This window comes from Gouania willdenowi, chromosome 9 (assembly GCF_900634775.1).
Source record: "Gouania willdenowi chromosome 9, fGouWil2.1, whole genome shotgun sequence".
Lineage (NCBI taxonomy): Eukaryota > Metazoa > Chordata > Actinopteri > Blenniiformes > Gobiesocidae > Gouania > Gouania willdenowi.
In genome coordinates, this window is record NC_041052.1 from 42,911,398 (window position 1) to 42,936,048 (window position 24,651).

General features: G+C 37.4%; 1 protein-coding gene across 2 annotated transcripts in view; it reads right to left on the reverse strand.

Annotated features, from left to right (window-relative positions):
- Positions 1–9,499: 9,499 nt before the first annotated feature.
- LOC114470330 (ral guanine nucleotide dissociation stimulator-like) overlaps positions 9,500–24,651 on the reverse strand; it is a 42,241-nt gene continuing 27,089 nt past the window's right edge. For both annotated transcript variants that reach the window (XM_028458483.1, XM_028458482.1), the window contains exons 9-18: positions 23,229–23,306; positions 22,853–22,939; positions 22,717–22,749; positions 22,513–22,634; positions 20,761–20,856; positions 19,620–19,824; positions 14,056–14,130; positions 13,597–13,875; positions 11,947–12,061; positions 9,500–10,815 (exon numbers count right to left, since the gene is read on the reverse strand). In XM_028458483.1, the coding sequence (XP_028314284.1) occupies positions 10,640–10,815; positions 11,947–12,061; positions 13,597–13,875; positions 14,056–14,130; positions 19,620–19,824; positions 20,761–20,856; positions 22,513–22,634; positions 22,717–22,749; positions 22,853–22,939; positions 23,229–23,306 (1,266 nt within the window). In that variant the 3' untranslated portion in view covers positions 9,500–10,639. The remainder of the gene's footprint in view (positions 10,816–11,946; positions 12,062–13,596; positions 13,876–14,055; positions 14,131–19,619; positions 19,825–20,760; positions 20,857–22,512; positions 22,635–22,716; positions 22,750–22,852; positions 22,940–23,228; positions 23,307–24,651) is intronic.

Consider the following 24,651-nt stretch of genomic DNA (forward strand, 5'->3'; position numbering starts at 1 on the left):
TCCCAGAATGCATCACGTCTGGAGGACGTCTTCTTCTTCTTCTTCTTTTGGTTCAATAGCAGGTTGTAACCATGACTTATCTGGTGCATACCGCCACCTACAGGAGAGTGCTCTTTACTTCAGTATTTGTAGTTTTCTAACCTTAAAGGTATTACTGTAGTGTCCTAAAAACAAAACAAAACAAAACAAAACAAAACAAAACAAAACAAAACAAAACAAAACAAAACAAAACAAAACAAAACAAACTAACTATAATAGAACACAGTGTTCTCCAGCCTCTGACTGAGACGTGTCACTAATAACTCTTGTTGGAACAAATATCCAACTTCTTCCTAAATCAGATCCCCAAGAATTTCTCCGTCGATTTCACGATTATCTTAATCTTTTCAGTTTTCTTGGCAGCGTGAACCGAACAGTTTGTGACCTCGACCATGAAGATTAAAAGCTTTTTTATTATTATTAATATAGCATTAACTGTACCTTGCACTGTTCACTGCTTCAGCATAGTTTAAACCCTCAGTCTGTTTTTCTATCTCTACAGTTCTTTGACTCTCTTCACATCTACTGAATGCTGAGCTATGCTCACAGTTAGCAACACTTAGCTTCTTCCTGCTGTAATGTGTCTGAACCAGTTACAGTATATATGACCTGAGTGGAGGAACATACATTAGAACTCTGATATCTTATGAAAACTATACATTTGTAAAGCATCTCCTCTAAATGTCACAAATGTCTCTGAAACACATTGTTTAACCTCCATTATTCATATTTCAAACATTGTATCCATTATCACTTCCATCTGTTGGGATAAAAACCACTTCTTTATGGATATTTTTACCTTCACTTCTAACAACTTTCCTCCAGTCTTTTCCACTTTTCTTGCTTAGTCATTAATAATGAATCATTGTGTATTATTTTAGATGTTTTAACTTCTCTTATAGCTTTTTTTTTATAAACATCACTGTTTTACAAGCAGTGAAACGACCCTCGAGCTTCAGTTTGAAAACGACTTTAAGCTCCTCCCCCTGGCTTTCCTGTCCTGGTTCATGTTTGGTTCATTAGATCAAAGCTTTAAACTCTTTGATTGTGTTTCTGAACCACGTGTTCCTTTACTTTACTGTCACTTCTTCTTCTACTAGTTTTTAATGGTAGTTTATTTTATTCTTTTTATGTCATCTTCACACGTTGAACATACATTATTGTAAAAAGATAGAGAATGAAATAAAATAAAATAAAATAATACTAACAATAAAATAAAATACAATAGTATCACATATTTTCCAATAACAGCAATAACGAATCAACAAAAACGTACCAGGGTCAGGACATAATTAATGAAGTGAATTAATTATATTAACTCTAACTGTGTACAGAGTTTCAGACTCATTTTTAAAATGTTTTCATGGATTTAACAAATAGAATAAAGTTGTTTTTGCAAAATAAGAAACTAGGATTTTATTTTAATTTTATTTTTCAATCATTATTTATGTATGGAGAATTTGGCTGTCAGTATTAAATTATTAACAGCAAAGTCTATATTTTTATCTTTGGAAAAGTAACCAAATTAAATACAATCAACTGTTAGTGGGAATAAGTTTATTTCTCCATAATTCTTCCCAAAATGTACAAACAGAACAATTAAAAAATGCTCCAAATCTTCTATTTCACTGACACAACCTTTAAATTTAAGTCTGATAAAATTATTATTAGAATAATAATAATTCTTAAGTTTTAGAATATAATAAATCATCTCTCATCATTATTTAAACAGGTACAAATATTGCTTTTGTCTATTTTTTATACATCCTGAGGGTACAAGTGACCCCAAATTTCAAACAAAACTATTCATAAGACAATATAACTCCTGAATTATTAAAGAAGTGTACAAATGTACAAATATACTTTAGACAAAATACAGATTTTCTGTGGATCAGTATGTATTGATTGTTCCATAAGGTGTTTTATGAGTAAAGTTGTGTTTAAAGATCATCTTCCAGTAGAGAAGATGCTGATGGAAATCACAGAGCATTATGGGTAAATTATTTCACTTAAAATCACAACAAAGTGAAACATCTAAACCTCCAACTTTATCAAAGATTAATTTACAAACTGAAAACCAGAGAATTTTGATTATTTAGAAACGTTATAACTTCATTCATCACATTAAAGACTATTACATTTATACCTTATGATATTTAAAGATATCTTCTTTTCTAATAAAGTGGTATTTTGTTTTTCCAAATGAAGTTAAATTTAATTTGGTTCATTGTTTTAATCATGTTCTGTGTAATAATAAAAAGAAAAGGACAGATAGATGATTCTAGATAAACCGTCTATTTTTATAAACAATATCCTGCCACATACAGTGAAGTCTCTCTGTAACTATATCTGTTTAACATATGTTTATCTATTACAAATATTATTTTTCTCAGTTACAGTTTTATCCTTAGATATGATCATTCCCAAATATTTCACCTCACTTTTTAGCTGGATATAAATATATAAATATAATATATAAAGGCTGTAGAGGGTGGGCATGTATTGTTATAATTTCACAGTTATTTAATTTTAATTGTAAACCAGACACTTTGTTATTTTTTTAAAAACAAAGTTGTGTCATTGATCAGCTGCTTATTTTATTATTGATTTCCTTTTATATCAATGACTTCAATTCCACTAAGTTTAATGAGCATTTAATGAACATTTCTACAAACATAATAAAGAGTAAAGATGAACTAGCACATCCATGTCTATTAATATAATAAACCATGTACCTAAAGACACTGAACTATTAATATTATATAACATTCTAATCACATCAATGCATTTCTGCCCAAAACCAAAGTGTCATTGTTTAAATAATAAAAAAATGTTCAACACAATCAAAGTCTTTATAAAAGCCAAGAAATATAAGTTATATGTTATTATGCATTGATCGTCCCTTTAATTGTGTCTCATTGATTATTATAATTTTATAGTCAGTATTTAAAAGTGTAAATGGTGTTAAATTATTATTAAGTCTTTTATGTTTTCCAGGTTTAGGAATCAGAAAGATTAAACACACAATGATTGTCCTAAATATCAAATCTCTCAATTCTTTCTAAAAATGTGTGTAAAAGTTGGTGATTTATAACTGAACTAATTCTTTAATGGAAAAATCACGTTGGTTTTTAAACGTATTAAACGTTTTACTCCTGGAAGTTTTGGATCTTTTCACAAAATAATAACGTTAATAGCAAAACATTTTAGTCAGTATTAAAAATGTAAATGTATTTTTTAGGAATGTTACAGTGTCACTAAAGTCTTTTTAAGTTCAATTATTGGTTGGTTTGTTTTTGTTTTTTACATTTATCTTGTTTTTGTGCAACGTCTTACTCTAACAATATTAATAATTTGTATTTTGAACCTGTTACTAAGATTTATATTTAAACTGACTTTTATTTACTTGTTTGTGTGTTTTTTATGTGAAACATTTTATCAATTTAAAAACAGTCAAAAAATTCATTCTGCTCATGTTTTCTCCTTATGGTAAGTGTCTGTGGGTACAGTGAGACCACTATGTAAGTGTTAACAATTATTCTGATTAAAATAATATTATAACAATAATATGTTCCACACACGACGACCAAGTCAAATTTTTTGTGCTGTCTTTAAAACTGTACTTGGCCAATAAAACATTTCTGATTCTGAAATATTTATTACTTGTATTAAAAGCCGTATAAAGGCCAACACATAAACCTACGTATACTGTACCTCTACTGTAAACTAGTTCTCACAGCATTTCTAGATGTTTTTTATATTATTGTTTTTTCATTGCAAATAAATGTCACATTTATAAAATATTACTAATATAATACACTATTTTGAATTATTACTTGTTTATACTAAACATGTAATAATTTAAATTATTTTATCATATTAATATAGTTAATTTCATAAAAGTATACATATGTTACATATACATATATCTTATGGTGCCATTCTGCACAAGTTTTAGTAGCTCAGTCTATTGATTTGACGTAAATACTGTGTGTGTGTGTGTGTGTGTAATAGACAGAAGTGACCTACTTGATTCCCGCTATAGAGACAAAGATAGCTCCCTTACTTTTTATAAATGTAGTGTTTATTCATATATACAGGAATAAATTAATCTATAACGAGAAAGGGGAATGTACATTAGCTCTATTTACAAATCAATAAATACAGACATCATCAGGATGGTTTTGTACACAGGTTTTTGGAGGAAATAACACAAAGATTAGGTAAAAAAACAAAAAACAGAGAAATATTAGTTCAAATGGCACAGAGTTCAAAGGTCAAAGCAGTGATGAAATCTAACCACACACGTCTTTTATGTTCAAACTCACAATGAATCAAGTGAAAGCACAGAAGTACACACAGACAAGTACACACAGAGCATCACATCAACGTCATCAACCACAGAGGAACAGCTTTAACCATCCAACACTGTGACATCACAGCTTTAACCATCCAACACTGTGACATCACAGCTTTAACCATCCAACACTGTGACATCACAGCTGTGACATCACAAAGATGTGATGTACATTAGAAACACAAATATTCATGTTTAAAGAATGAAACACTTTTAGTTTCGTTCTGAAAAACTGAGTCAAAGGAAACGACAGAATAATAATCAAACCGTGGTTCATCCTGTTGTTTTAGGACCAAACTTTTATGTGATTTAAACACATTATAAAACCAGGGTTGGGCTCAATTATAATTCATTACAATTATGATGTCATTATAATTGTAATTGTAATTGAACAAATCTATTGACGTTGCAATTGTAATTTAATTATATTTGAGTTCAAATATTAAAATATACAAATCTATTAATACCAATATTTTAATGGATTATTAGTGTATTTTACATTTTATTCAAGACGTCATTAGCATTAGAGATGCTAACACAAAGCATTTTATATTTATTAAAGGCTCAGTAATTGGGATTAATTGTAATTGACTTACAGAAGAAATATTAATTATAATTGGAAAGAAATGTTGATCAACGTAATCATAATTGAGTTGTAATTGAACATAAGTAAGTGAAAACAATTGAAAAAGAAAAATGTAATTGAGCCCCACCCTGGAGGTCAGTGTGTAAACATCCATTGGTCACATGATCACCATTAACATCATGTGATAAACGATGATCAATACGTTACCTTCACAATAAATCATGTGTTTGTGTTCAGGGTTGGAGGGTTTACAGGAGTTCATCACTATCGGGGGGTTTGAACCCTGGACACCCTGAGAAAACACGTATAGACCCATATTATATTATATTATATTATATTATATTATATTATATTATGTTATATTATATTATATTATGTTATATTATATTATATTATGTTATATTATATTATATTTATGACCCAGGGGGTTTAAAGACTCCAGTTGATTTTGAACGGAGGCAGAAATGTGCTTATGTGGAGAAAACCCAGGCATGCACAGGGAGAACATGCAATCTCCACACAGAAAGAGAAGAACCATGGGTGGAGGTTGAACCCAGGACCTTGTTGCTGTGAGGCAGCTTTGCTCACCACTACACCACCACCACCGTGCACCCTCAGCATAAACTCATTCATAAAAAGGAATTTAAACAGCTTTAAGTGGAGTTTTCATCATCATCATCATCATCATCATCATCATCATCATCATCATCATCATCATCAGGTTACTGATGAATGGCTTCAGTTCAGCTGTCACATGTACCTCACTATAGGCATATTTCATAAAATCAATGACAGTAAACATAATAAAAGGCTGATGCTCATTGGTCCTTATGGCACATGTAGGGTTACAGTAACAGTTACAGTTACAGTAACAGTAACATAATAACACACAGTGAGTAATGACTATAGCTATTGGTTCTGTTCACAGTGCTCTACAGGATGTGCTCAAAGATCAAAGTGTTCAAACATGAAGGGCAGCTACTGTATCTACATCAATGCTCCTCAAAGTGGGGTCAAAGGTCACATGTAGAAGGGTGGGCGTGGCCTTTAATGTCTAAACATTTTTAAAGTCTGAGATGCTGTTGAACTTTTTTGGGCAAGAATTTAAAAAAACTACAAAATTTGGTCAAATTCTCTGATTAAATAAGAATACTGGGGTAAAACTAAGCTTTTATTTTGAAATAATAAAAAAACTGTTATTTGACAAGTGTTGACAGGATTTTCTATTGTTCTTCTGCTACAGGTTTATGCTGCACAGAGTAGTTGATTATCTTTACTCCCCATTTCATTAAATGTGTATAATCACTATCTCTAAATATTTTACTGTATCTTCTTATTCTGTGATTTCCTGCTGAGATTCTAACCTTCAATGTTTCTGATCTGCTGTTATTGATTAATATGATCTGACTGATGTTCAATATCTAGCCTCTCCTGTTCTCACCTTCCTTTACACTCAGACTGTATATATATACATATATATATATATATATATATATATATACAGTCTATTCCAAAAGTCTTAGAACAACAAGGTCAATTTCTTTGTTTGTGTTTTATACTGTAGATATTTGGGTTTCAGATCAAAACATGAATATGAGACAAAAGTTTTTATTTCATGGTATTTACATCTAGACGTGTTAAACAACTCAGGACAGAACACCTTTGTTTGACCACACCCACTTTTCAAGTATAAGCAAAAGTATTGGAACAGAAATTATTAAATAAACTTAAAGTGAATAACATTTAATATTTGGTGACATAATTCTTACTTACAATAAATGCATCAAATCTGTGACACATTTACTTCACCAGACTGTTGCATTCTTCATGTGAAATGTTTTTCCAGATCTTTACTGCAGCTTCTTTCACTTCCTGTTTGTTTCTGGAGGTTTCTCCTCTTCAGGAGCTAAAATGTTCTATTGGGTGAAGGTCCAGTGATTGGTCAGTCTAAGATCTTCTACTTTTCCCTCTGATGAAATCCTTTGTTGTGTTGACAGTGTGTGTTTTGGGTCTTTGTCTTGTTGGATGATGAAACTTCTCCTGATTAGTTTGGATGTATTTTTCTGTAAATGTAGACTTCAGAATTCATTCTGCTGCTACCATCATGAGTGACATCATCAATAAAGACTAGTGAGGCTGTTCCAGAAGCAGCCATGTAAGCCCAAGCCATGATATTACCTCCACCATGCTTCACAGATGAGCTTGTGTGTTTTGGATCATAAGCAGATCTTTTCTTTCTCCATACTTTGGTCTTTCCATCACTTTCATCTTGGTCTCATCAGTTCATAAAACTTTGTTCTAAACATTTGTGGATCATCTCTGAACTTCTTTGCTAAATCCAATCTGGCCTTTTGATTCTTTTTGCTGATGAGTGGTTTGCATCTATTGGTATGGTCTCTATATTTCTTCTCTCCAAGTCTTCTGAGAACAGTGGATTGTGGTACCTTCACCCTGCTCTGTGGAGGTGCAGTGATGTCACTGACTGTTGTCTTTAGGTGTTTCTTCACAGCTCTCACAATGTTTCTGTCATCAACTGCTGTTGATACCCTTGGTCGACCTGTTCCATGTCTGTTGCTCAGTACACCAGTAGTTTCTTTCTTTTTCAGGACATTCCATATTGTTGTATTGTTTATACCCAACTGTTCTGTGTGAGTTGTTTAACACGTCTAGATGTAAATACCATAAAATAAAAAATGGAATTCTGAACTTTTGTCTCATATTCATGTTTTGATCTGAAACCCAAATATCTACAGTATAAAACACAAAGAAAGAAATTGACCTTGTTGTTCTAATACTTTTGGAGGGGACTGTATATTATATATATATATAAATTGAACGCTGATAAAAACAAAAAGAAAACAGACTTGAAATAAAATCAGGAATAAATGCATTTCAAAGTGAAAAGGGTTTTCCTGCTCATTTCCTGTGAAGCCTGAGGGAGAGTGAGTGAGATAGATCTATAGATAGATAGATCTATAGATAGATAGATAGATAGATACAGCTATAGATAGATAGATAGAGTGATGAGGGGTAAACTATGTTAGCTATGTAGACAAAGTAGAAAGAGTGAAATCAAAGACATAATCAATACAACTTTGTTAATAACACCTGTGCCAAGTGTCTCTCTAATGAACACACACACACACACACACACACACACACACACACACACACACACACACACACACACACACACACACACACACCTACTGAATCTTTAGGAGAAAAACCAGGAACAAATGACACAATTCATTAGTGAGTAAACAAACTAACATCATCATCATCATCATCATCATCACTGCTGTTCATATCATAGAGCATTAGAAACATTCAACCATAGCGATGCTGTTGATGGATATGAACTGATACACATACTAAACTAAACATCACTCCTCAGTAAAAGTCATGATGCACCAAAATTCCAGCCATTGAAAATGTTCAAAGTGCATTTTATGTTTTTAGCTGAAACACTTTTTTCACAGAAACAAGTCGACTGTAACAGGTCACAGGTGTGTGTGTGTGTGTGTGTGTGTGTGTGTGTGCGTGTGTGTGTGTGTGTGTGTGTGTGTGTGTGTGGACACAGAGCATCACACATCTGAGCAGTAATGCTTCTGCTAAGCAGAGTTTGAGACAGAACAGTGAGTGTGATTTATGTATGTGTCACTAGCTGGGTTTCCATTACAGATTTTGACAAATTAAAAGTGATATTTCTAAGAGTTGACAAAGTATAGCTGTGTTTCGAAGGTGTTTCCATTGAAGGTTGGTTTGGGGGAGGAGCCTGGAAACTCTGGCGAAATCTCATCCTGTGAGACGCTCCAAACCTCCTTAGAACACTCTGCATTCAAAAGTTTTTTCACGTTCATAATTTTAAAGTATAACGCTAAGAAATGTCTGGGTCTCCTCTTCTGTTCACACTCAGGGAGAAGTGGTCATGTGACCAGGTACGCCACGTTCTGTGACGTGTATTTGCGGAAAATAGCACTTTTGTGACACATTTCAATATTGAAACGTTTGAAATTCCTCCTCATGAAAGCATCAAAACTTTTTAGTGATATGCTATTTTGTGCATTTCCACGGGTGATGGAAACACAGCTACTGTATTTACGTGTCGTTCCACCAACACACACCTCTACACAGCAGACTGACACATGCTGAGCATTAGCATTAATCTGTTCCAGTCAGAACACGTTTCACAGAGATCCTCTGATCTACATCACTACTGTACCAGGTCCACGTTATTAACATTATTACTGGCATTAAAGGGGACAGGAAATGATGCAAGCTGTAATCAAAGCACAGTGTGTGTGTGTGTGTGTGCGTGTGTGTGTGTGTGGGTGACTACAATGCACTTTGTGTTTTAATGAGAACATATTTAATGTGACTCTGTTCCAGCAGCTCAGTCAGTTATAGGCCTGTATATTATTATTATTATTATTATTATTATAAATTAGACATTTTATTCTTTGAAGCATTAATATTAATTTATACAAATGTTTTAATTTTAGTGGTTATAACACCTTCAGAGCCATAAATGTAATGGAAATAATCATTTGCAGAATATTTTTTTAGTGTTTTTAAGTTTTCATTTTGGTGCATCCCTAGTAAGATTATTATTATGAATGAATGATGGTAATATTGCAGTGAATAGGAGGATGTTCACTGAGTATGTGCAGCAGGACACACCCACCACTCTATTTCTATCAATCAAATATAATGATGTCATATCCATGTCTAAACGTGAGGAGCTGTTTGATTAATAATAATATTTAAAACATGGCGGTAAAAAGCAGAAAGTGATGATGTCACTGGTGAAGGGTCACTTATTATTATTATTATTATTATAGATAATAAACATCACCACTTCAGAGAAGCAACAAAATGTACAAAACCACAGGAAAAGTTAGTGAAGATTGAAGTGATGAGTGGTAAAAAAAGATAGTGTTAATTGATATGAACGTTACGCTAGATTCATCTCTAGCTTTAGCAAAAACGTGTTCATTGAACATAAAATGTCATTTTGTTAAAACCTTCATTACATCACAAGAACAAAGATGGAGGACGTGTTTCATGAGTTTAAACCTGTCCATGTGTCAGCCCTGGAGTCACTATTGTTAAAGTACCTCACAGTAAGCACAGATGTAGAGTCTATAGGTGGTCACTGCATGCCAGGGGGTCCTTTATGATGACTCAGCACATTGTAAATCCTCTACGGTTCACGTATTAAAAAAGAGTGAAGTACAAAGATCCCAGTGAGCTGAAGGACGCGCTCAGATAGAAACGGGTGTAAACAAAATGGTTCGGTCCAGAAAGGCAAGGGTTTTGTTTCCATGGCAACACAACCAGACAGTGTTCCTGCTCTAACTACAGGGGGCGCCACCGCTGCACCAATTAGAATCCCTTTAAATGTGTCTTTACCGTTTCTAATCCAGGACCCCCAGGACCCCCCAGGGTTCTAGATAGTGTTCCCGTGGTTCCTGCAGACAGCCTGTGAGCTCTTTTCTTCTTCTTCTTCTTCTTCTTCTTCTTCTTCTTCTTCTTCTTCTTCTTCTTCTTCTTCTTCTTCTTCTTCTTCTTCTCTACATCTGCTCACAGAAAACTCAGAAAATTTCAGTACATCCAAGGACAAGACCAGTTGCCTCTGAGGAAGACAGTCAGTCTTAAAAGATCCCTTTAGCTATCTTCAGGCCCTTCTGTTTCATGCGTGGTAGAGTGGAACTGGCCACGTTCTTGGCCCTCACTGAGCGCACGGAGCCCCGCCTCTTTAGCACAAAGTCATAGTTGGCAGTGGAGTTCATGGCGTAGAAAACGTTAGCGTTGTCTGGGATACGAAGCTCTGCAGGAAACAAAACACACAGTTTGTGTTTAGACACTTTTCAAATATCAACACTAAACTAAACTATGGTGTTTGAACCAATGAAAGGACACTATCTGGTTCATTATTGAGTGCCTACTGTAATGTTTCTCTCACATGATGTTATGATCATATGATATGACATCAGCCTATTGCCTAAGTTCACATTGTGTACTTTAAGCATTTTTTCTTTATATTTCTCTGTAGTTTATTGTTTAAAGAGCGTACTTATGTCTATGGGCATGTTACTAAATGTATAGCATTTATATTGTGTTAAGTCTGCAGTCTGTTTGGACACGCCCAACATACAGTACGTGTTTGTATGTATATGTGGTGATGTAGGAGGAGTTAAAGTGTTTGTTGAGATAAGCCTGTTTACTCAGACTCTGCTGCTGACTCTCATGTAGAGATGACCTCCAGAGTTCGTCGGCAGAGCCTGGTCCACATGTTCATGAAAAGTGAGGGAAAGGTCAGAGGGTCGTATCAACATTCCATCCTTGGAGAGAGGAAAACAGACCACGGGCTGTTCATTCGGGGGGTGTGAGAATAGAGACGGGTTAGCCATAACATGACTGTCAGCCCTACTGTTCTGTTCCTGGTCAGGCTTCCAATAGTGCTGCTAACGTAATCCAATTTTGCGATAGATCAGGAAAATGCCAGATCCAATCAGCAGAAGACCCGATATCATAAATTCCAATCTGATGGTGGACGTCTTCCACGTCCTCAGGACTTGCGAACTCTTCCATTCCTCGTCCTTCTCGTAGAGAGATTTGACCAAAAGCGAAAAAAGACCAGATAATCAATTCCATGATTAGATTCAGGATCAGGACGAACAAGACAAAAGAGCAGCAAGCAGGAAAAAGAGCGTCCTTCTCCTCTGAGAACAAGCAGGAAGCAGCACATATTGATGACGCCATGTTTAGTTACGGTTTCTTCAAAATAAAACGCCATGTCGTGTTTTACATCCTGAGGCTGTTGAGATTACTTTTATTTTGAAGCCTGAGGTTGTTTCATCTGACAGAGGATTTGCTGAGTCATGAATCCGTTTGGTCTCTATGAATCATGTTTTTGCTGAATTGACCAGATTTCCTGTATTTCAGATATTTCTCTCACCTTTGTCCTCAGAGATCTTCTGCACCAGCTCGTATTCCTCCGTCTTCTCTCGCTCCAGGTTGTGTTTGATCATTGCTTTCCTGATCACTGCGGGGGTTTTATCCTGACTGGTCACCTGAGTCACAACATTATAACTTAACGTCATATTCAAGGACAGATTTTCTCTACAATCATTTCTCTGACGTCTCATAACAACAATAGCACCATGCAGAACCACATGTTGGTGGTAAAACAATGATTAAAAGCATTTTAATGACAAAAAAGTACAGAAATAATGAACAATATTCACTACATTCACAAATTAAATAGTGCTGTTATTGTATTTGTGAAAACTGTAATTAGATTTTAAATGAGCTGTTTTTATGATTTTAAAATGACTTTAAAATGTTTTTAAATCTTTACATGAATCACTTTGAATGCCTTGTTACTGAAATATTCTACATAATTAGTGATGATGCAGGAGGCATTTCAACATTTCAACAAATCATTTCTGGACTTTTCTATGAATTAGTTTTTTTCTTTTCCACTTTTTAAACTATTTAACTTTTTAAATTTTCTATTTCCCATCAACATTTTAAACCTTTAACTCTGAACTCCAGCTGTTCGGTCATTTTTCAACTCATTTCAACCTTTTTCATACTTAATACAAATGTTCAGGTATTGCTAGGTTAATGCTTAGCTAGTGCTAAGCTATTATAAATGCTAGGCTAATGCCAATGCTAATGCTAGGCTAACGCTAATGCTAGACTAATGCTAAGAAAATGCTAACACTAGGCTAATGCTAATGTTATATTCTAACGCAAGGCTAATGTAAACGTTAGGCTAATGCTAAGCTAATGCAAATGCTAGGTTATTGGTAATGCCAGGCTAATGTTATTGCTATGCTAATGCTACTGCTAGGTTAATGCTAACATTAAGCCAATGCTAATGTTAATGCTAATGCAAGGTTAATGTTAATGCTAGGCTAATGATAACATTATTGCTAATGCTAGACTAATGCTAACGTTAGGCTAATGCAAATGCTAGGTTAATGCTAACCCTAACCCTAAAGCTATTGCTAGGCTAATGCCAGATTAATGCTAAAGCTATGCTAATGTTAAGTTAATGCTACCCTAGGCTAATGTTCACGCTAGGCTAATACAGTGCGACGCGGGCCAGCACCTGAATATCCTCATTTGCAATTTCTTCAAGAAATGCAAATATTCAAGTGTTTTCTTTCTTTGTTGGGCCAATATAAAAATGTTATTCAGAATAATAATAACAATACATTAATTATTATTAAGTGCTTTATCATAGAAACTCAAAGCGCTTTACAGAATTAAGGCATTATTCTTTCACTCCACACTTAGTGGTGGTAAGCTACTATTGTAGCCACAGGGGCAGACTGATGGAAGCGAGGCTGCCATAGCGCGCCATCGGCCCCTCCCACCACCACCAACACTCACTCACACCATCTTCACAGATCTAACCAGATCAGCCAATCACAGGCTGGGATGGTCACATGATAATAATCCCCAGTTTCTGGGGGTCCACCCACCACTGCGGGTCTGAATGTTGTTCCTTACTAACACATTAGTGAAATGATAAACTTCCTTCCATTAAATGTTTTCATATTTTTAGTTCCTTTCACATTGAACGTGTAACTCTTACCAGAATACTTTTATACATGTTTCCATTCTCCACATCCAGACTGACTCTGATGATGCAGCAGTCGTCCACCTGCTGGTTGTACAGAGGCAGAGACAGGGTGGAGTAGTTGGACACCACCGACACTGAGCGTTTGTGGTAGCGTGAGGCTGACAGGGGGGTGGAGGAGGACACGGAGGAAGAGGAGGTGCTGGAAGAACCAGAGGCTGAACCAGAGCTGGAGCCAGAGCTGGAGCCCATCCCAGATGTTTCCAGAGAGGACAGAGACGTGCACTCCCAGAACTGATGGAAGAGGAAGGAGAGTTTTACATGGTTTATACAGGAACATAAACAGTGTGTTTTATTACATCAATCTAGATTTCAATTTGTGTAGCACTCCCTGAGTCCTATTATTTAACTGTTAATTGTGGTGTTTATTGCAACTCATTATGCACATCTGTATTAAAATAAAAAAAGTATTACTGTAGAGGTGGTATCTGCAGCTGGAGCTTCTCTCCCCAACGCAGACACAATGAGTTTCACTGACGGAGTGGACGTCTGCAGGACGACAGAAACACAAGGATTAACTAAAGTCCTGAAATAATTTCTCATAATTTCCCAAAATTAAATAAAGATTTGTCACAAAATCAATGACAGTTAAAAGAGAAAACCCTGCAGGGACTGCTATCTGTCACTTATAGCTGGGATATTGTTTGTGTCGTATACATACTTATGTATCATTTATACGTCAAAGTGCAACTTTGGGAAATTAACATTCAGGAGTTTTGAATAAGGAGCTCCAGCTCACGCTAACCCTACATCCATGAAAGCTTTGGTTGAACCTGACCAGATTAAACAGAGGTCTAGCATTACTGTGGGGGTCCGTGCACTAAAAATAAATAATAAATATTCCAATAAAGTACATCCATGTACCCTTCATTCTTTGGTTATTCTGTTTTAAAACCAAAGCAAAATAACCAATAAACAAAGTGGTTATTTTGTTTCACTGACTTAAAGCCAAAACAGAAAACCAAAAAATCTAAAACCAGACAAGCAGCGTTTTTCAGTTTGTGATATCTGAATATTTATTATGAACGAGAGCTTCATGTTTTAATCTCACTGCACAGAGGGACCCACAGATGGGGGAGGACGTTTATTCTGCTGTGTTTAATAAAATGATATTGTATCATGTTGTCCACCTCACACCGATAAAGTCTGAATCTGTGAATATCTGCCAACTTTACCCAACAGTTACCGTCCAAATAGTATCCAGATAATCTGGTGACTGACTATCGACTAGGGATGTAACGATTCACTCAACTCCTGATATGATTCGATTCACGATACTGGTTTCACGATACGATTCTCTCACGATTTATTTTACAAAATGGGACTGTAGACAAATAATGATTGAAAAATATTTCTTTATTTTTTTTGGGAAAAAAACTAGAAAAAACTGTATTATTTTCCTTTTATTTATCATTGTCAAAATAATTCCTTGATAAACTATTCAGAACAATGCAAATAAACTAAAAATAAATCTTGAATGAAATAAATCAAGGAATAATACAAATGAAGAAGAAGCTTATTAATTTAAATTCTAGTTCTATAGTAAACAATACAAAACTACATAATAGTTATTTTTCTTTTTAAAAGTCCAACTGAAAATGTATTTTGTGACTTAACAATTGGACTTTAAAAAAAATAAAAACAGTCATTGCACTGTATTTACGTCAGCTATTTGTTTGGACCAGCAGAGGGTGCTGGTAACCCAGTGGTCGGTTGGCATGCAGATATTCTGTGCAGTGAAGAAGAGATGCTATGCTAGCAGACAGAGCTAATAGAAAAACATGACTTTTACAGATATTCACGTAATATTACAGATATTCTTTTGGTGCTAAAGGGGGAAGGACTAATTTATGAACATGTTTAAGAGTAGAAGGCGGCCAGAAAGAAAGTAGTAGCAGATTCCGCCCCGCCGCCTCAGTATTTGGACAAGAGAAGGATAAATATATAGCGCCCTCTGCTGTTTAAAAAAAGTACTGCGATTCAATTTTCAGAAAATCGATACCTATGAATCGATTTTTAACTGCCTTACGATTAATCGTTACGTCCCTACCATCGACTATGAAGAACAATAGATGTTAGAACTTCTAACATTTGACACTTTTGCAAAAACAAGCTTTTTTGAGGGCAGTAAAATATATATTTTGCTCACGTTATAATATCACTAGCAACTAACAGCAGCAGTCAACAGACACGGAAGTTGATCACAAGAAACGAGGAGCACCAGTAGGCAAGGCAAGGCAAATTTATTTGTGTAGCGCATTTCATACACAAGGCAACTCAATGTGCTTTACATGATAAAACATTCAATTGTTAAAAATCAATACGAACAATTAAAATCACCAGTAAAAAAAAATTAAAATCAATTAAAATCATCAACAAACACATGACATCATCAACATGACCATAAATCTCTCTCTCAATCATATGCAGTAGAGAAAAAAAGTTCCTTTAACTTTGATTTAAAAATGTTCACATGTGATGCTGACTTCAGCTCTGCTGCAGTTTGTTCCACTTCTTTGCAGCATAACAACTAAAAGCAGCATCACCATGTTTACTGTGAGCTCTGGGCTCCACTATCTGACCTGTGTCCATAGATCTGAGAGACCTGCTGGGTTCATACCTGACAAACATGTCACATAAGTATTCTGGACCAAACCCATTCACAGATTTATAACCAGCAGCAGAACTTTACAGTCTCCTCTGAGGCTGACTGGGAGCCAGTGTAAAGACTTTAAAACTGGAGTAGATTCATTACACCACCTCTGGTTCCTTTGATCACATATCATGTGCACGTTTTATGTAACATCCATTTTTTGTTTTGATTTATTAATCAGGTGGCCAAAATCCTGTGAGAAAAAGGAGTGAAAGACAATTGATACAGACATCAGAAAAATCCTAGAACAACTGAGGGGAACTGCAGTGAAGAAGCTGGAGAGAATGGGAGACATGATTTACAACTATGGGGCGGAGCGATTTGGAACAGCAGAAAAGAGGAAGAAAACATCAACCACTCCGATGAAGTCCAGGAGACAATGGGAGATTGAACGACTAATCAAGGAAAGAAGACAGCTGAAGAAACGATAGAGGAAAGCTCCAGAGGAGGAGAAGGAGGGTATAAACCTGCTCCAATATCAACAATAGTCTGTCATTTCTGAGGAGAGCTGAGAATCTGAGAAAGAGGTGTAAAATAAAGGAGAAAACCAGATCAAACGTCTTCAGAGACCCCTTCAAGTTTGCAAAAAGACTTTTCACAAAAGACAAAAGTGGCAAACTCCAAACATCAAAGAAACAGAACCACAATGACAGACAGCTCTTCCACCCAAAATGCCCCCGATACAGAACATCAACTGGACATCAGCCCCCCTAAGTGGAGTGAAGTGGAGAGAATTGTACGTCGGGCAAGAGCTCCATCGGCCCCTGGACCCAATGGAGTCCCATACCAGAAGAACACAGCAGCGGTATTGCATTTTCTGTGGAGGCTGATGAAGTTGGTGTGGCAGAAACAAGCAATTCCAACTACTTGGTGAAGGGCAGGAGGCATCCTAAGGAAAAGGATGCTGTGGACATCAGCCAGTTTCACCAAATCAGCCTCCTGAATGTTGAAGGCAAAATCTTCTTCAGTGTAGTGGCTCACAGGCTGGCAGTCTACCTGGAAAAGAACCACTATATTTATACCACGGTGCAGAAAGCAGGGATTCCAGGCTTCTCTGGTTGCTTGTAGCACAAAAACATTATATGGAATCAACTCCAAACCGAAAAAAGGATGGAAGAGATCTCCATGTTGTGTTTTTTAGTCCTCACAAATGCCTTTGGGTCAGTGCCTCACAAACTCTTCTGGACGGCATTCGACTATTTGAGCATCCCAGAAGCAACCACCCGCCTCCTCAAATTCTATTTCTGTGACCTACAACTATGCCTGACAACTGATGAGTGTACCACAACATGGCAATGACTAGAGACAGGAATTATGGCAGGATGCACCATCTCACCTCTAGCTTTCATAATGGCTATGGAAATCATCATCTGAGCCTCTCAATGGGTAGTAGGAGGACAGGAGGAGCTCAAAGCTGGTCTTCACCTCCCTCCCAACAGAGCTTATTGCATATGGATGATATGACCATCCTCACAACAACTAAGGTGTGTGCTTGACGGCCACTGAACAAGCTGCAGGAGAACATACAGTGGGCACGGATGGGAATAAAGCCAAGTAAGTCCAGGAGCATTTCACTCATCAAGGGTAAGCTTGGTTCTATGTAGACGAAGAGTCTAGACCAACAGTGTCAGAGCAGCCAGTCAAGAGTCTTGGATGCTGGTATTATTCCACCCTCAATGACACAGAACAAGTGGACCAGCTTAGGCAGGACACCAGAACTGGCCTTGAGAATATCAATAAGACCATGTTCCCTGGCTCGCTGAAGCTGTGGTGCCTTCAGTTTGGGCTACTGCCTAGGCTGACGTGGCCCCTCACCATATACTAGGTCCCAATCTCCAAAGTAGAAAAACTGGAGGTTGAGCTCTAACATCAGAAAGTGGCTAGGACTCCCCAGATGCTTCAGTAACATCGGGCTGTATGGAAAAGGCATTTTAGATCTTCCTGTTTCCGGCCTCGCAGACACCCCAAAAGTAAAGTTGGAAATGACACTAACAGAGTCTCGTGACCCATGCGTTTCCCAAACAGCACCTACTTAGGTGACAGGAAGGAAGTGGATCCCAGCTGTGGCTACTCAGCAAGCTCAGTCAGACCTCAGGCAAAGAGACATTGTTGGCCTTGTGCAACTAGGAAGAGGAGAGAGCAGACCACGGTGGCATAGTGAAACTTCAGCTAAGCCTCCACGGCTGGTCGTCGAGGAGGCGCGTCAGCACGAGGAGGCAATGATGTGTGCAAAGGCTGTCTCACAAGCCAGGCAAGGACAGTGGTTGACTTGGGAGGGAGTTGAGAAGAGAGAGTTTTCTTGGAGGGAGCTGATGGGCATAGAAGCATTTCACATCAGCTTTGTCTTACACGCCACATATGTCGTCCTTCCTTCCCCCTCTAACCTCAACCAATGGTACGGAGAAGACCCCACATGCCCCCTCTGTACATTTCCAGCAAACCTCAAACACATCCTGACTAGCTGCAAGATGAGCCTATCACAAGGCCGTTACACCTGGTGGTACAACATGTCCTGAAGTGCCTAGCAGCTACTCTGGAGTCCAGACGGTGAAAATCAATGCCCTGCCTCTTCCACCAGTCTATCCTTCACCAACAAGGGAGTTCATCCGAGAAGGTATGAAGCCACCCAAAGTCCATCCAACTTCGGACACGGGCAAGCTCGGAGGAGCTCGTGACTGGAAGTTGGCGGCAGATTTAAACCAGAGGCTATGCTTCCCCACTGAGATCACCACAACAAACCTCAGACCAGTACCTTGTGCTCTGGTCCTACTCACTCATACATCATAGAGCTTACCGTTGCCTGGGAGGCTGCTGTAGAGAAGGCCTTCAAATGCAAGAGCCTTAAGTATACTGAGTTAGCAGCTGATGCTAAACAACAAGGTTGGAAAGCCAAGGTTTGCCCTGTGAAGGTCGGCTGCAGGGGCTTTGTGGGTTAAACAACCATCAGGCTGCTTAAGGACTTGGGAGTTCGAGGCCAAACCATCAAAGCCCTCTCAGGGGCAGCAGAAATAGCAAGTCAGTGAATAAATGAAAAGGCAAGACACCACCTGGGCCCATAATAGTATATAAGGGTTAAAAGTAGGGTGGCACAACTGGGACCACAGGTGCTGCCGATGAGCCCTCTGGAGGTGTTGTGGGCCTATCATTGAAACACCAGTGAAGGAGGGTGCCCACCTGATGACCCAAATGACACCTACAACCCACAATCACTGCACTGTGACCACTTAGGCCTCAGGTATTATGGGATTGTTTCATCTCGTTCTAAAACTGTATTAATAATGTTTCTATTCACCAGATCATCAGTAATGTGACTTATGTTTCCCACCTTTCTGTCGTGGCCCTCTGGTGAGTCGGACATAAAGCTGGGGTTCACATCCTCCAGGTCGGACCCACTAGAGCTGACTGAGGTGACGCTGAGAGCATCTCCACTGTCCCCGCCCCCTCCTTGGTAGGGTCTGTAGTGGGAGTGGTCAAAGGACTTGGAATGGGAGCTGGTTCCACTGCTACAGCCAGCCTCTGTTAACTGTCGACTACACAACAATAGAACAAGAGTTTTAATATGTTTACAGCATTACAGAGGGCAGCAAAGAGCAGTGGTTCTCAAACGGGGGTACTTGTACCCCTAGGGGTACGCAATGGCACTACAGGGGGTACGTGAGAGAGAGAGAAAGTGGAAAATTAAAAAATGAAAGCATTAAAAATATGGGGTTTTATCATGTTTATTTTTAATTAGAAATGATAATCACACTGAATATTAGCAGCACAAAATGACAACAAACATAAGATCACTAGAAAATACACAAATAAAAATAACAGAGAAACACACACACACACACACTCACACGCACGCACGCACGCACGCACGCACGCACGCACGCACGCACGCACGCACGCACGCACGCACGCACGCACGCACGCACGCACGCACACACACACACACACACACACACACACACACACACACACACACACACACACACACACACACACACACACACACACACACACACACACACACACACACACACAGAGAGAATAATTTAAATAATACCAATAACACACAAAAATGACAACAAAAACATACAAAATAAGAAAAATATAGTGACAAACAATAACAAAGCACACATAATGATGATAGAAATTATGTTTATTAGAACATGAACTGAAAACACAAAGGTCAGTGATGTTCCACATCAGGAGGGAGATGACTGAACATGATAAAAAATCTATTCAGGATGAACTAAATACTGTTTATTCACTGATTTACAAAGTTAGCTTCTTTAAAATGTGTGTTATCACTCATTCATTCATCATTATGATCTATTGATGTTTTTCAATAATATTCTAAGCAAAACGCTGTAGTCGAACAAAGGAGAGACTGGAAATCAGAGAAAGGGAGACTTGGGCCAAAAAAGTTAGAGAACCACTGGTATAGATGATAAAATGTTCTTTTATGTTTTACTTACTCGCTCCAGCGTTTCATGATGCCTCCGTTCTTCTTGGCTCTCAGCGTGTTACTGGCCGACTCAGACAGAGGCTCAATCTCACAGGATAAATTATAACTACAAGAGATTATAAAACATCACTGATCACATTATTGTGTTACTTTCACTGACAATACTCAGACATTACATAATAATACATTTTGTTTAAAAAAGACCCAGAAAAACTTTATTGATCAACCATTTTACACTGTGATGCACTTTAAGATGTTTATGTTCTTATAGGCGCTTCACTAGTGCTGGTCAGAATACTAGCACTAAACTACTAAATCATGATTTCACTAAATCTAAAAATGCAGTTTGGCAACCAACAAAATATTGCAAACACATATATGTACATACTGTATAGCATGCTTGTAGTTTAAACAGTTATCTTGTACGTATTACAAACCAGCACTAATGTCTTTTTATAAGTATATAATATAGTACTCAGGGTTCTCACCAGAATTTTTCACAGCACAGGGGGATTGTGTAGAGTGAGCGAGCGCCACCGGTGCAGAAAATGTTGAAATGTAAACGGTCACATTTAGTGATGTAAAGATAAAGACGTTTTTTTTTTGTTCCAGCCTTACATTAAATCTAAAAGTTATATGTTGAATTGGTGATGACAAATGTAGTTATAGAGTTACTTATGCTTGGTATATACATATATATTTACACATATATATATACACATATATATTTACACATATATATATATATATATATAGGTACTCCACTAATAAACACTCACACACACTGTAGAGACAACACATAACAATTGATTCAAACACTGATTCTGATTAGTAAAGAGAGAACACGGCCTGAACGTGCCTGACCAGAATAAAGACGAAGTCTCTTTTTTTTTTTTTTTTTTTTTTTTTTTTTAACCTTGTTTGCACATGCTGTTGAAGGTTAACACTACAAGAAGTGCAATCTTTTAACAGCAATGCATATTTTATTATTGCAATTAAATAAATGAATTTATTTCATTGCATAATTGTGACCATCACCAGCCCTCCCTAGGGAAGGGTAAATACTTTATTAAAGGGAGGATGTAAAAGAGAGAGGGCAGTGTTACACCAGGGTGAGGGGGGTGGGGGGGGGGAGTTAACAGGGAGGAGGGAAACAAGATAGGAAAACGAATGGGTGGGGAATAATCAATAAGTTTCAAGTGATGTGATGTGAAATTGTGGTTGTGTATATTGTGCTTATTGTTGTGTTATCAAGCCAGTCTGGTGACCAGTGTGCGGCTTAGGAATAAAGACGAAGTCTCTTTAAGCCTGAACACGTTTCAACCACATGGTATTCACATGTGTGCATGTAGACTGATCTATTGACTTATAAACATGACAAGCAGCTCCACGCTACGTCTGGTTGAAGAACACTGTTTATATTGGACGGTGATTACGGTTACTAAGCGTTGGATCACACAGTCAGCATTGGGGACAGTTATGTGACAGCAGGGGTCCTCGGGTAAAGACTGGAGCATCCGAGCAGATCGCCTGTATTAAATAGATGGTGCAGCTGATGTATGTGTTCCTGGGTTATTCAGATTAAAAAGAGTAAAAAAAAACAGGAACACCTGGAAGTCTCTTTGTGTTTAAGTGTGCAACAATTATTACCATGGTAACAATTAGAAATGGAAAAATACTACAGAAAATCCCCCCTACACTGCTGAAACCGAAGCATAGGAGGCGACACTGGTGTGTGTGTGTGTGTGTGTGTAATCCTGACCTCTCTGCCTCGCTAAGTTTCTCCACCCCTGAGAACCACTCTCTGAAGTGGTTGTCCTGAGTGAAGCTGTAGTTGTTGGAGGCCAACTGGAGCAGCTTGATCTGAGCGATCACCTCAAACTCCTGAAAACAGGAAGTAGATACAGACACAGGTCAGTGATGTCAGTTACACCTTTTACATTTCTTAAAACAAATGTAAAGTAACCTTTCGTCTTTTCTCAAAGTTGATCAGGCCCCCCTACGGAGAGACCACCAACATGATTAATTAATAGTATTAATATCAGAAAGCAGACCCTCATCAGTGAAAGTCATCCTCCAAACAGAGCCTTCAGATCACTGACCTCAGTGTAGTCTTTCATGGCCGTGTCCATCATCACCAGATCAGTGAGAAATGTCCCCAGGTATGGAATAGTGCCCTGCATCACACCCTGAACACACCCCAAAATACTGATTTAGGTCCAGAACACAACAACATACTGTACATATAGACACTTGTTTTCCACCTCAACTATCAAATACAACATGTTTTATTTCATGAATATAGTTGACTTGGTAAAGCTAGAGAGTTGAACATGATTCTAATCTCAAATCAATGGAAAATGAAGCAGGAAGTGAATAAAAGCTCAGGACCAGAGCGGAGGAAACACACACATACTCTGCAATACACTGACAAAATGACATAAATAGATCTATTAAAAACTAAGTGTAAGGTCTCACCAGGTCCCTCTGCTGCTGGTGTCTCCTCTGGGCTCGTTTAGGATTGATTTCCAAAGTTGCAAACTTAGAAGTTCCCTCCTACACACAAATTAAATCACACACACACTTTCATTAAATCACACCCCAGAAAATATAGGCTTCGTTATCTTTGAAATATAGAATGTGTCACATTCAGAAGGCAAAGTTTCTATTGTACGTAGCATTACATTGTGAGTTAATCCATGTTCTGCTGCCCCGCCTCCATTACAGTGATGTAATAACTCCCTATAACACCAGGGGAGGCTCAGTACAGGCAGAGTTAGGGTCAATTATAATTGTAATCGTGTAATTAATAATTAATCACAATTACGGTGTAATTATAATTGGCATTGTACTTGAAAAAATGTGTTGCTATCGTAATTGTGATTGACAGTGTTGGTAACGTTACTTTAAAAAAGTAATTAGTTATAATTTATCACTACTTGTTCAAAAAAGTAACTGAGTTAATAACTGAATTATTCTAAAATAAAAGTAACTCATTACCAAGGAAAGTAAATATTTGCGTTACTGTTAAAAAAAAAAGTTGCTTTATGTCAAATAATTCATATTTTTTAGATGTGTCATTGTGAGGTGTTTCATTAAATTATAGTTGTTTACAACAGATGTGGACAAAGTCTTCACTCCTGGATATAATGAACACTTCACATGTACGTTCTTGTTTTTATCATAATTAATATAAAGTAGTGTTTATATCGTCACCTTAAAAATAACAACTTTTCATCAGATTGTTCCACGCTCACCATCTCTGCTGAGTCATCACATCTGTAGTGTGTGTGTGTGTGTGTGTGTGTGCGTGCGTGCGTGCGTGTGTGTGTGTGTGTGTGCGTGTGTGTGTGTTGTCACATGAGTAAAAACACTGGCTCTGATTGGCTACCATTAAACATGACTCCTCCTTAACCAATCATAATCTCTTACCTTGTTTCTAACCCACCTCCTCACTACAGCTGAGTATGAATCCAGGGATGTTTTCATATAAGTTTATTCAATCAATACATGTAACGCACCACATTTAACGTTCAGTAACGATAACGGCGTTGTAACGGCATAAAAAGTAATTAGTTAGATTACCTCATTACTGAAAAACAAACGTTTGTTCCAACCAGGCCAAGAAGGACTGGTTGGAAGTTAACACTTACTCAAGCATCACAATGGCCCCCCATGGCCCCCCATGGCCCCCCTATGGTTTCACACATGCCAACCTGGCCCGACCATTGTTCTACTGGCATCCTTGTTTGCTCTACGTCCTAAAGGTGGTTAATCCCACCATGTTAATCAGGGTTGGCTGTTGCATTCTATAGGTGTGCATTCCTCGGTTGCTATGGTGAATAATATCATGTGAATCATCACACCAAAATGTTTTTGGAAAATGCAGCAAATAATAACA